The 14224-nt window shown below is 42.5% G+C and overlaps 1 protein-coding gene across 9 annotated transcripts in view; it reads right to left on the bottom strand.

Annotated features, from left to right (window-relative positions):
- Positions 1-14224, bottom strand: part of dlg1b (discs large MAGUK scaffold protein 1b) — a 408802-nt gene that overhangs the window by 47276 nt on the left and 347302 nt on the right. For all 9 annotated transcript variants that reach the window (XM_084328063.1, XM_084328064.1, XM_084328060.1 and 6 more), the window contains 4 exons: positions 12546-12702; positions 9963-10065; positions 3415-3529; positions 1305-1481 (listed from right to left, as the gene is read on the bottom strand). In XM_084328063.1, coding sequence (XP_084184189.1) covers positions 1305-1481; positions 3415-3529; positions 9963-10065; positions 12546-12702 — 552 coding nt within the window. The remainder of the gene's footprint in view (positions 1-1304; positions 1482-3414; positions 3530-9962; positions 10066-12545; positions 12703-14224) is intronic.

The following is a 14224-nucleotide window of genomic DNA, read 5'->3' on the forward strand; positions in this document are numbered from 1 at the left end:
CAATCAATCATTCCAATAATACACAGTTGGATGTGTTAGTTGGTTGGATGCACTTCAAGCTGCTTCCACATGAGGCAACTTCTCTCAATCATTCCAATAATACACAGTTGGATGTGTTAGTTTGGTTGGATGCACTTCAAGCTGCTTCCACATGGAGTTGTGGGAACTACTTTTTCTGGCGGATGGTTTTTTCAATAAATCTTCGATTAATGTGTGTTTATTGTATAGAAATAAGGTTGGATGAATCTGGCAGTTGTATAAAAGCTTTACACCACGTGCAGTCGTGATTTGTGACCAATAAACCATGCCTAGGGGGGTCTAACGACCCTCGGCTGCGCCTCGGGCCTAACAACCACCCCTAGGCATGGTTTATTGGTCACAAACCACTCCTGCGTGTGATGTAATGCTTAAATACAAGCTGGAGATGGACCGGGTAAAAATATATCCCATAATGATAAGATTTCTACTCTACGATGATCGCCCAACGGCGCGCGGAGACTGGGGTGAGTTTCAGCGTGTAACGTTACCGTCTTCGATACTAACTGCTATTATCAACATTTGACCCACATTAGATGATTGGTATAACGCTGCCCACGGAATTATAAACGCCCCCTCGCCCATCCGGTCAACATCAGATGACGTGTAGTAACTTCTAGAAGTACTAGTCTAGTTGGAATTTTTTATATCGCGCTGATTGCCATCAAACTGTATTTCATCATCAATATAATGCATTTGGGGCTATATATCACGTTCTGGAGAAAGCTGCAGAAAGAGATGAAAACATACTTATACATTAGACCATACTTTACTATGAATATGTGAATGAAAAAGTTTAACGTTGCTACACAATGAACAATACATATAGGACTTTGAATGGGCCCTAATAATGGCAATGTAGCAATAGAATTTAAAAAGTTATAGCCCTGCAAAGAAGGGGACTTTCTCCATAGACAAATAGCGCTGGCAATCTATGGTATATCATGAATTTAACCTTAGGCAGCCAAAGTGTTAAACTTAAATAGGACAAATTAATGAAAGTGGAAATGGACCAGCTAGCCTAGCTGTCGGCCAAAACTACCTCTCCCAGAGTTAGTTTGCAGCCGGATAGCTTTCTACTGAACACACAGAAAGGAAATTGGTTATCTACAGTATGTACTTATTTGTAATACATACACATGTTACACGATACAATCATTAAATATATTACTTATGGCTATACATAACACAACATACATTATGTACCTGTGGTCGATTAGTACTTTATTACATATTTAAGCGAGATTGGCTGGTGTGTGTGTTCTTACCTCCTCTTGCTAGGGATGACGCCCACCTCCTCCGCCTCGCCTTCTGCCGTCACCTGCCTGGCCTGCCACCACTCATCGTCGGAGGCGTTCACCACGTGGAGGATGTCCCCAAACTTGAAGTTGAGGCCCTGGCTGGGCAGACCCGAGTCCTTGGTTTTATCATAGTCAAACAGAGCTCTGGAAGGTAATCCAAGAGAGGGAGAACGAGTGAGGACTTTGTCATCTCGTATTTAACACATTGAGTGCCGACCACGAGATTAGTCGAGTTAACACGCCATGTGTTGAGTGCCAAGGCCCGAGAAAACTCGGGTTTTAATCGTTTTCTTTTATTAGCAATATCCATTCATTTTTCATCCATCCAGCCTGACGTTATCATTGGGAATGGGTCGGAGCTCGAAAAGGGCAAATACCGCCACCTATCGTCTCCCGGATGGTATTGCACATCATTGGATTGGATTGGGTGGGGCTGTGCATCAGAAAAAAAGTCCGGTCCGAGGTTTTCCCTTCTCTGGCAAGCAGTATTCTGTTACCACATTCACTGGGGAGGCTCAGAGCAGCTTTCGATTATGTGTTTTGGACTATAACGTTGTATCAATAAACGCGATCAATATTTGGAATGGCGATGAGGAATTGGATTAATCTTTTTGCAGAACATCTGATGTGAGGTAAGGACTCTATTGCTTACAGTCAGCATGCACAAAACAGGGCGGCTGGGTGGCGCAGTGGTCTAAGCGTCTGCCCACCACCACAGAGACAGTGGGATCGAATCCAGCTGTGGTGCTTCCGGGTTGGCCGACCGTCCATACTAACACAATTGGCAGTGTTAGAGGGTGGGAAAACCCGGCGAGGGTGGGTCCTGGTCGCTGTAAAAAAAAAACAGCGACTCCTACAGATCGGTCGGGGCGCCTGCACAGCGAGGTCGGATCCTGGGGGAGGTAGTGTCCTCCACACGTTACACTCCCCCAGTGAGAATCCGTGCTGCCAGGTGAAAAGAAGTGGGGATTGGCTACACATGTGTCGGAGGAAGCATGTGATAGTCCCCGCCCTCCCAGACCGACGGTAGGGGGCAGAGCACGTAACGACCAGGTAGGGGATTGGGAATTGGCATAACGACTAACATTGGGATGGGAGAAAAACGGAAAAAGAAAGGGGGAAAAAAGATAATTTTTTTTATTTTTATAAAAACATGCACAAAACAGATTTCATCCGTACATTTCCGTTTTGAATATAAGTATAGTTTGGGTGCTTCTGAGTAATCCCAGGAAAAGACGCGATAATAGCGTTTTAGTGAAATCCACTCATCACGTTGTCATTTTTCGCCTGATTATCTAATCATCCTGAAATCAACGCTAGATTATCGTTATGATGTCTCCTCATGCAAGAATGAAATGTGGTTTAGACCGGCGCCCCCCCCCCCCACCAACGGCACACACACACACAGCTTTAATCGCGGGAGAAAAAAATATCAGATCAACACAAGATTTGATATAGTGTTCTTACCTTGTCTCTGATGCAAAAAAAAAATCCAATTATCTGATCGCCATTTGAAGTGCTGGTCGCGGAGGTCCGTGCCACTTTCTCCAGCATTGCATATGAAGGAGGTGGGGGGGGGGGGGGCAGCCTCGTAGATGTATCGTTGTAACAGGTTACCTCGTCGGAGTATTTAAACCCCGCCCACACGGCTCAGGTTTCTAATGGAGTGCAATAGCGGCCACAATGCGTTAGAGGGCGGTATTGACCGTCTGCAATCGCAGACACACTCAGAACAGCATGCACAAGGTGCCTCAATGAATTATGAATGGCAATAGCGAATAAAATAAATAATGAGTTAAAAAGGTATATATACGTGATTGGCCGTCAAGCGCTGGCTCCCAATCACGTATATATACGTGAATGGCCCCAGATGTGTTAATGTAACACAGTGGGGGGTGTCAGTGAGGGTCCCGAGCCTTGTTGATGAGTTCACCCCCCCTCACCACAAAGACTGTTGTAAGGGGTTTAGTTGAAGTGTGTGTGTGTGTGTGTGTGTGTGTGTGTGTGTGTGTGTGTGTGTGTGTGTGTGTGTGTGTGTGTGTGTGTGTGTGTGTGTGTGTGTGTGTGTGCGTCTCACCTGACGTAAAGCGATCTCTTCTGGTTGGTCCGGAGGGAGCCAGAACCGGAGCTGATGCTGCTGTTCATCATCTGTTCCCGCAGGTCGTGAATCTTTGCTTCAAACCGACTGTACTCTGAGCAACAACAACAACAACAACAACAACAACAAAAGGAATGTAGGGTAACCTTAACTCATTCAGCGCCGGAGGCCTAGAGCATTTTAGTTCCTACTAGGCCAACACTCTAAGAGATAGAGATAAGTGGCAGTGTTTGCAGGGCTATATTTATATTCTATATTATAGTTATGGATACAATACTATGGCCCATTTGACATCAACTATCTATTGTTCAATATGTGAAAAATTATAAATTTGTTCATGCATACGTTCGCGTGTTATACCGTGGTGAATATAAGTATAGTTTCAGATTGATCGTGGCTAATCCCAGAAAACGGCGCTATGGAGGAATACGTGAATTTCACTAAAAGCGTTGGCGTTGCTCGCCTGGACACGCTACTATTTCCAAATCAAATGTATATAATAGGTATTATGTTTCATCATGAATGCATGAAAGGGGGGTTGTTTTTTGATGCTTTGATCGTCACCAACGGCATACGTTGTGGAGTAACGTTACATATGGTTGTTGCGATCGATGTGAAATCATGGTTGGATCAAAGCAGGATTGATGTCATATAGTCCTTACTTTCACTAGGAGGTACCCCAAAAAGAATATTCCAATTGTCTGATCGCGATTCCCAATATTGGTGTCCATCGTGTCGCCAACATAATCCACCACAAACATGCATCGGGGGCATTTGACACTTCTCAATGTGATCGGGCGAACCGCTCGATTCGCCTGACCCAGAAAACTGCGCCCAGAGGGATTTGAACGTAACACAGGGTAAGATACAAGGTTTCAAAGGGTGCTCGATACTGCCACCCAGCAGGAGGCGGCCGGTATTGCACTTTGGCGATCTCAGACTAATTTCCTATGGTAACCCTGAGGCTCGTGTGAGAGAAATTAATAGAAATATAGAATAAAAGAAATAACGATGAAAACCCGACTATACTCGGGTCTGGTGCTGAACGGTTGGCGAGATAACCAGACTATCCTCGGGTCTGGCGCTGATTGAGTTAAAGCGTAAACAAGTGTAAATAACAAGAGTCCTGGTTGAGGACCAGCACCTCCGTCTTTAACAGAGTGAGAAATCTATAAGAAAACACTTAAAAGGAACACGCCATCTGGCTGCACGTTAGCCTAGCTTAGCACAATGAATGGAAGAGGACATGTACGGGTAGCCTACGCATTGTCCAACTAACACCTCTCCCGAAGGCTACCCTTACATGTCCGCTTCCATTCATTGTGCTAAGCTAGGCTAACATGCAGCCAGATAGCTTTCTACTAAACGCACAGAGAGGAAACTGGTATCTATCTTCTTGTCTCTCTCTGGAGAGCTACATTTTCCAAAATGTTGGGAATGTTTGAGTTGGACAAAAAGATAGATACCAATTTCCTCTCTGTGTGTTCAGTAGAAAGCTATCCGGCTGCAATGGAAGTGGATACGGACCAGCTAGTCTAGCTGTTGGCCAAAACCACCTCTTCCAGAGTTTTAAGCTAGGTCAGTAGTCTGTATCCGCTTCCATTCATTTGTGCTAGGCTAGGCTAGCTTGCAGCCAGATAGCTTTCTACTGACCAACACAGTGAGGAAATTGGTATCCATCTTCGTGTCTGACTCTGGAGAAGATGGTAAGCACATTTCCCATAATGTTGGCGTGTTCCTTTAAATATATTTAGTGTGCACTGTGGAGTAATAATAATAATAATAATTAATTGCATTTATATAGCACTTTTCTAGACACTCAAAGCGCTTTACAATGTAGGATGGAAATTGCCTCCTTCACCACCGCTGATAGCACCAAACCTTGGGCTACGCAGGCTCAATGGCTACCATACACTGGCACCCGGCACACATCACACTACACAATGGCTGAACGGCTCAGGAGATAAGGATTGATATCAGTCAATTAAGGGGAAGGGATGATTAGGTGGCCTTGATGTCAGAGACCTGATTGGGAATTTGGCCAGGAACGTCAGGGAACCCCCTACTCTTTGCGATAGGCGTCCTGGGTTCTTTAACGACCGAATTCAGTCAGGACCTCGGTTTAGCGTCTCATGCGAAGGACGGCACTCACAGCTGTATGGTGTCCTCACTGTAACAGGGGCATTGTTACATGCCCTCCAACAACACCACTTTCCGACAGCAGCCTTGACCAGGGCTCGAACCGGTGATAAATCCGGAGCTTTACTCATGTAGTCACGCTACCGGACAGGATTTTATTCACTTTAACTCGGATCGAGACAAAGTTGATAGGCTATTGAAAAGTATGTAGGCTATTGCTTTTTTTTCTCTCCGTCAGCTGTGAGAGAATGTCCGCAGGTCCGCACGCAGGAGATAGTTGGCGTTTGTGTTGGTGACACACCAACTTTACTTGGTGTGTGTCTTTCCATTGGGCGAACAAGAAAAAACGAAAGAAAACTGTAAAATTGTAATGACCCTGCTCCTGCTGTGTTACAAACATGATATAATTCATTCAAGGTTTTGTTTTAGGGACACCCGACACCTGTAGTAACTAAGGCAGGGAGGGGAGACTCGCAGGGAGAAACAGCCTGCAGTGCGCGTTGTTATGGTCTGTCCGCTTGTCATCGTGCGTGTGTTTACAAGCTTCAACGTTTTATTAATCATCTAAATTTGGCAATACAAGCTTAACCCTTTATCTGCCAGAGATTATTCTGATCTTAATCCACTCTCTGCCACCACTGTAAGTCTATGGAGATGTTCCCCTTCTTTGCAGGGCTATAACTTTTTAAATTGTATTGCTAAATTGACATTACTATGGCCCATTCAACATCAAGTATCTATCGTTTAGGATGTAGCAACTAGGGATGCCCCGATCACGTTTTTTGCCACCGATACCGATCACCGATCGTCGTGAGCCATATCGGCCGATACCGATCCGATACCGATCGTTTTTGATTAAAAAGAAATTAAAAATTATTTTATATAAAAAGTTTTTTTTTTTTTTTTTTTTTTTTAATAAAATATATATATTATATAATTAGACTTAAATTTTACATTTACATTTAGTCATTTAGCTGACGCTTTTATCCAAAGCGACTTACAAGTTCTGTACGACAAGCCATCAGGAAGGGCACAACTCTATCAGCTGAGCAACAATGTTCATCAAAGTGTTGAGTGCTACAGTGTAGGTTAGTTTATTAGGACAAGTGCATGACAGTACGGTTAGTTAGGGTTAGATTTTTTTTTTATTGTTTTTTTTTAAAATTCTGATAATGGTTGAAGAAGTGCGTCTTTAGTCGACGGCGAAAGATTGGACGTGATTCGGCTGTCCTAACTGGGGTGGGTAGTTCATTCCACCATTGTGGGGCAAGGACTGAGAATAGGCGACTTCTCTTTGATGACCCTCCCGGAGCTTGGATAGGAGTAGGTCTGAGGCGGCCAGAAGATGCAGAGCGTAGGGGTCTTGAGGGTGTGTAGTTAGAGACCATTGACCGGAGGTAGGCGGGAGCGGTTCCCTTTGCCGCACGGTATGCTAGGTCGAGGGCCTTGAAGCGGATTCGTGCAGCAATGGGGAGCCAGTGCAGGTCCCTAAGAAGTGGGGTGACATGGGCCGACTTCGGTAGGTTTGAGATCAGGCGGGCCGCTGCTGTACTTGTATTATCTGCGAGACATCGCCACCACGCAACAAGTCAAAATGCTCGCTATCTGCAAACAGCTCCACTGTCTGTGTGTACTCTAGTAGCCCTAGCTCCAAAAAGGATTCTCCGGCGCTGCAGCGGGACCCTATTGCGTTGGTAACGTTATGCTTTGGTCATTTCACATTCAACATGCCCTCAGCTCGAATACGCATTCAATCAATGTTATAAGACATTGATATCAGGAGCTATCTGTAGCTACTGCTAGCCGGCTAGATGACGTTAAGACAACTATTTAGTTCAATCGGACATTTCGTTTTGAACCGTGAACTAACGTCAGCTAACGCAAGCTAACGCAAGCTAACGGAGATATCAACATGGGCTACTAGACTTCCTGGGGCATTTGTTGATATCCGGAGCTATCAGTAGCTAGCCGGCTAAATACCGTTAGACAATGCCTACTAAAAGTGAATAGTTGACTGGGTAATTTTGTTTAAACAGTAACGATAGCTAGGTAGCTAACGTTAGCTCAGGTCGAATGCACTATCTAGACTCAGCAGAGGAGGTCCGCCTCCTCTGTGTTTACAAACTCTACCCGGGTACGGGCGGGGCTAGGGAGGAGGAGCAGTTTGCAGGTCCTGTGCGTCTGAGACAAGCGAGTGAGATATCCACTTGATCAGTTTCCGCGATCGGCGAATATGACTAATTATCGGAATTCCCCGATCGCATATTTATACTGATTATCGGCCGATAACGATCGGTGGCCGATCGATCGGGGCATCCCTAGTAGCAACGTTCTACTTTTTCATTCACACATTCATACTAAAATATGGTCTAAAGTATAAATATGTTTTTATCGTTTTATCGTATTATGCAGCTGAGAAATCTCTGACATCACAGATATGCACATTTTCAGATGACTCAGTTCAGTGAGGGTGAATATTGAGAGAGGAGAATTGGAAGAATGCGCCAATATGAGAATTAGAGACATAGATCCTATTAATATAAGTCCACATAGCTAAGAAACAATGGTAAACACTGAAAAAGGCCATTTATAAGATAGTTCCCCTTTAAGCACATGTATAGTCAATTGGTCCTGTTGTTCAGCCTCACAATGCTATTTGATAGTAAATGTGTTTATATGTCCCACCCTCTGGCCTCTGAAGTTGCTAATGTCTTTTTAATTTGGTCCTCACAGGGTTAACCTCTTAAGCCCGAGATATACAGTAAAGGTGTATATTTTCAGCATTATGTTTGTTTACCAATTATTTTAACTGTTATTAGTGAAATATAAGATTATAGAAATCTCAGGGCATTGAGTCGGAAACCGGCGCATATTGACAGGAGGAAGTGGCACAGCCAAAAGTGAGTGTAGTCTTTTGAAGGAAGAGACTCTGGGCTTTCAAATTTTGAAAAACTACCCTACCCAGCTCACACCAGCCCCTGTCAATCATCTGACTTCTGGATTTACTTTTTTATTTCTCTTATTTTTTGGGATCATCTCCCACAAACCTGAACGTTATTGCCATAAAACAGAACGCAGTTAGTTTCTCTACCTTTCTGTGAACGTCTTGCAAAAAACGGTGTTGCAATATGATGAAAAATGGTGGAGAAATTTACATTATAAAAAAGATGGCAGAATTCAGTACTGTATCTACAAAACCTTCTGTTTAATCATCTTCCCTTTATTAATTTGCTTAGATTTTTCAGGTCTGGTCAATTTTAGCATGGTGTTATTCACAGTCAAAGATAATTTTTTTTTTTTTAATAGAATAGATAGATATTCTCCTTTGGTTCATTACAATTTACTCAAGCCTAGTAACAGACACACTATATTTCTGACACTGATCCATATATGTCCCTAGATTCAGATACCAAGAACATGCAAATGGACCATTTAAATTTTGTTTGTAAATGTTTATTCTACGTCCTTATGGGATGAGTGACATAAAAAAAAAAAAAAAAAAAAAAGGATGGAAGAGCCGCACATTGACGGGCAAAGAGCTGCATGCGGGGTTGGCCACCCCTGATCTAGTTGGTCCAGTTCCAGGTTGTATAATACTATATACGTCCAAATCATGTTGTTTATCGAGTTATTGGCAACGGATCGCTATCCAGTGTATCAAGCTGGAGTCCCAAGAGCGATAGCGAGTGGCCGGACGAAATATGGGTGAGCACCACTTCCGGCCACTCACTTCCGGATTTGGCACCTCGCCGATCGGCCACCAGATGGCGGTCTTGCACCGTTGGAGAGTTGAGAGGAGCTCTACAGCACCCGTCAAGTCTCCGTGGGTGAAATATGATTGCCATGACAGATTTTTGAAATATTGATCTCAAAGACGCTGCATTGGCAGATTACGCATGGCGAGGAATGATGTCTAAACACGTCATTGGCGATTAAAGGGTTAATATTCAACGTTAAAGATCAATGTAAGCCAGTGTAAAGTAAAGTAAAGATTTTGAGCATAGATTTGTAAAATGTGCAACCCTAATTTCACCTAGTGGTATGAGACGTATTCATCGTATGGCTGCACGTACCGCACCGTCAAGCCCATACCGTAAATTCGCGGGACGAATACACATACCGTTACACCCCTAATAATGATATCGAAACAGTTGTAAAAAAAAAAAAAAAAACACAGAATAATAAAAGATACAAAATAAATAGAACAATCAATTCATATATATATATTTTAAACAATTAACATGTTTTTACCATCAAACATACTCCCGCCCCCCCCCCTAACAGATTACAGCTATACCCATTTCTTGTCATCAATTGACCGTAATCCTGCTGCACCGCGTCTCTTCAGAACCGACCCCGTCTGTCAGCAGAGCTGTGATGTTACTTACCCTCCGGTCGATAGTGAGCCACGATGGTGACCGTCTGGCCGGCGTTCTTCAGGGCGGCCGCTGCCTGCTCATGGGTCGCACTGCGGAGCTCCACCCCGTTCACCTGACGGCAACACACAATCACACACACAATCACCAAATGCATTCACATGTAACCAGGTGTTAAAATTGAACAATGCTAAGCCAATTAAAGAAACACATTTACATTTGTATGTATGAAAATATGTGGGTATATGGAAATGTATTAGTGTTTTTAATAAGATGCTGATGATCAGGGGACATAACTGCATATGATCGAAATGTTCAAGAATTAATAGGAATGATACTATAAGAAGGGGCAGGGATAAAAAGTCGGGATGCTCGATATTGGCTTTTTTACCGATACCGATATACCGATATTGTCCAACTCTTAATTTCCGATACCGATATCAACCGATACCGATATATGCAGGGTTTCCCCCTCCCAATTTTTTTTTATAATTTCAGGTAATTAACATTAAATATCTCTTGTTGTGGAATTAATACAACATTATGCATACTTTTGACAATAAATAAAATCAGAATTTGTTCTTACTTGCTTGCCTGGGTAAATAAAGGTTATAGAAATGTGTAAAAAAAATAAAATAAAAAAAGATTTTGAAAACCGATACTGATATTTTCCGATATCACATTTTAATGCCGATATCGGCCGATAATATCGGTAGGCCGATAATATCGGACATCCCTAAAGTGAAATGATTAATTTCTTTTTTATCATTGTTTTTCTTCTCCAGCCACATCTATGCTATAGAATTTGTCTAGATATCTATTTATATGTAATGTAGGATATGTTTGTTGTCAACCTCCATGGGTGGGAAGGGGTGGGGAGGGGGAAAAAAAAGAAAAGAAAAAAGATGGAAAATGTACAATATTTAAAACTGAAATGTTCAACTGATGTTTTTTTCCTGAAATAAAGAAAGTTTTCAACAAAAAAAAAAATATGCTAATGAGGTTAGCTTTAACACTTTGATCGCCATGGTTAAATTCATAATTTACCATCCCTAGCCAGCTCTATTTGTCTATGGAGAAGTTCCCCTTCTTTGCAGGGCTATAACTTTTTTAATTGTATTGCTAAATTGACATTATTATGGCCCATTCAATGTCCTATATCTATTGTTCAGGGTGTAGCAACGTTATACTTTTTCATTCACATATTCATACTAAAATACGGTCTAAAGTATAAGTATGTTTTTATCGTTTTCTGCAGCTTTCTCCAGAACTTGATTTATAGCCCTAAATGCATTATATTGATGATCAAATACAGTTTGATAGCGATCGGTGCCAGATAAAAAATTTCAACTGGAGGTACTTCTAGAAGTTACTACGTATGATCTGATGTTGACCGGATGGGCGGGGGGTCGTTTATAATTCCGTGGGCAACGTTATATCATTCATCTAGTGTGGGTGATATGATCATTAGAGCAGTTAGTATAGAGGACATTAGAAAATAACGCTGAAACTCACCGTAGCTTCCTCGCGCCGTTGGCAGATGAGCGTGGAACAGAATTTTTTCTATTATGGGATGGAGAAATACCCGATCCATTTCCAGGTTGTATAATAGTATATACGTCCAAATCATGTTGTTTATCGAGTTATTGGCAACGGATCGCTATGTATTGTGTCGAGCTCGAGTCCCGGGACCTATAGCGAGTGATCGGACCGAATTGAAATGAGCACCAGCTTCTACATCCTGTTTCTCCCCTGGGCGATCCCCCGATCGGCCACCAGATGGCGCTCTTGAACCGTTAGAGAGTTGAGTGGAGCTCAGCAGTATATCTCAGGTCCCCGGGGGAGAAATATGATTTCGATCACAGATCTTTGAAATATTGATATCAAAGACGTGTTACGGCGTCTTCGGCAGAATGAGCATGGCGGGGAAAGACGAGTTTCGGCGTCTCCGGCGATTAAAGTGTTAATTGTCACACACGAACAAACATAACATCTTCTCAATACAAACTAATAATATCTCAATACAAACTAATAATATCGCCTCAATACAAACTACTAACATATCCTCAATACAAACTAATAATATCTCCTAAATACAAACTAATAATATATCCTCAATAAAAACGAATATTTCCTAAATACAAACTAATAACATCTCAATACAAACTAATAATATCTCCTCAAAACAAACTAATATCTCCTCAATACAAAACTAATACTATCTCCTCAATACAAACTAATATCTCCTCCATGCAAACTATTAATATGTCCTCCATGCAAACTATAATATCTCCTCCATGCAAACTAATAATATCTCCTCCATGCAAACTAATTATATAATAATAATATCTCCTCCATGCAAACAAATAATATCAATAATAATATCTCCTCAATGCAGACCAACAACAAATACAGAAAAGATGCGCTCCTCATTATCATGCAAGGTGAAGTCTCATTATATTTTCAGCCAGATTATAATTGCTGTGTGTGTGTGTGTGTGTGTGTGTGTGTGTGTGTGTGTGTGTGTGTGTGTGTGTTTGTGTGTGTGTGTGTGTGTGTGTGTGTGTGTGTATGTGTGTGTGTGTGTGTTTGTACCGAAACAAGGCGGTCTCCTTTCCTTAGCTCGCCACAGAGGTCGGCAGGTCCTCCGGCCAGGATAAAGGAGATGAAGATGCCCTCTCCGTCCTCCCCGCCTACTATGTTGAAGCCCAGTCCTGTGGCTCCTCGGTGGAGCACCACCTTCCTGGGCTCCCTATTGGACCACACCACAGAAGTCGGCTGTCACTCATCACATAATTTCCTCACAGCACATGCAAGGCAAAACCAGCAAGCAGTTTATAGTGGTTATCCACAAGATCCTCGTTTCGGTTTGTTTTGGTGATCTATTGGTGATAAACGATCATTGCTGTTGCTTTTGCACTGTATTGACTTGCTTTTCATCTTGAAAATTCACAAGTTACCGTGCATATGAAATACCAGGGGTAAACTTGGGTGAGTTCAACGATACAAGAGTTCACGAGTTGCGACGTATCAGTGACGCTTCATTCGTGTGTCATGAGACATCATCAAAAATATGACGTTGACATGCTGGTACCTAAAAATCACTCAAACCACCTGCACCAAGAAAGAAATGTTGAATATTCTGACTAAATCAGCTGCCTTGCATCCGATTGGTCCCGTCTTTCTTACCTGCCTAGCGCACCTCAACGCTATCACCGTGTATATACCATTTGGTTACATAAATGTACGACTTTATGAGGACCGACTGAACACACGAGTTAGTCAAAATATGTGTATAATACAAATATCATAGAAATAATAGGAAAACACATGTGGCATCATCTGTACAGTCTACATATATGACATACGTACATCAACACACAAATAGGTTTCTCATTATTTACATCATATATGTGTGTGATTGAAACTAAGAGTCTAGTTTACCTTCTCTAGAAATACAATTATGTATACAGTACCTCTTTGTACTAATTTGTATTCATCCCTGTGTGATAACATGCAATTGTGCAACTCAGCCACTAGATGGCGCAGTGACCATGTTTCACATCATAACACAAGTAGACATGATATTAATCTGTCTATTAATAACTCGCCGTTCACATATTTCCTATGCTCACCTGGACAATTTCATGCAGTATATGGATAAACTGTCTGATTGTTTATGATTGCCCACTACAACCAGTCTGATACTGCTGTAAGACAGAGAGAGAGACAGATAGAGAGGCAGAGAGAGAGGCAGAGAGCGAGAGAGACAGAGAGAGAGACAGAGAGAGAGAGACAGAGAGAGAGAGAAATAGAGAGAGAGAGAAATAGAGAGAGACAGAGAGAGAGACACAGAGAGAGAGAGAGAGAGAGATATAGTACATGGCACAGGGGGCCTGACCATCTGCCCTCCTGATTACCCGCAGGGCGTAATGCTGCACGATTGCAGATTTGGTCCGGCTGGCTTCAGAGAAATTAGAACTAAGTCCAAGTCCGTTGATGAGTGGCTTCTGGCTGATGATCACTAGTCTGCAATAGTTGACACATTAAAAATCTACACTAGCCCCTCCCCCACGTTTCAACCGTTAACGTTACTATCTCTCTTTTATTTCCTCTCCTAACATCCTTTCCAGTCCCGTCTCTCTTCCTTCTTGCATCCTCATGTTTAATCTCTCTGCCTTTAGGAGTCAACCCTCTCAATGTTCATCCCTACTACGCCGATCCATCCACCCATCCATCCATCCATCCATCCATCACCTCCACCTCTCCATTTC

Source organism: Notolepis coatsorum, assembly GCF_963971535.1.
Source record: "Notolepis coatsorum genome assembly, chromosome: 13".
NCBI lineage: Eukaryota > Metazoa > Chordata > Actinopteri > Aulopiformes > Paralepididae > Notolepis > Notolepis coatsorum.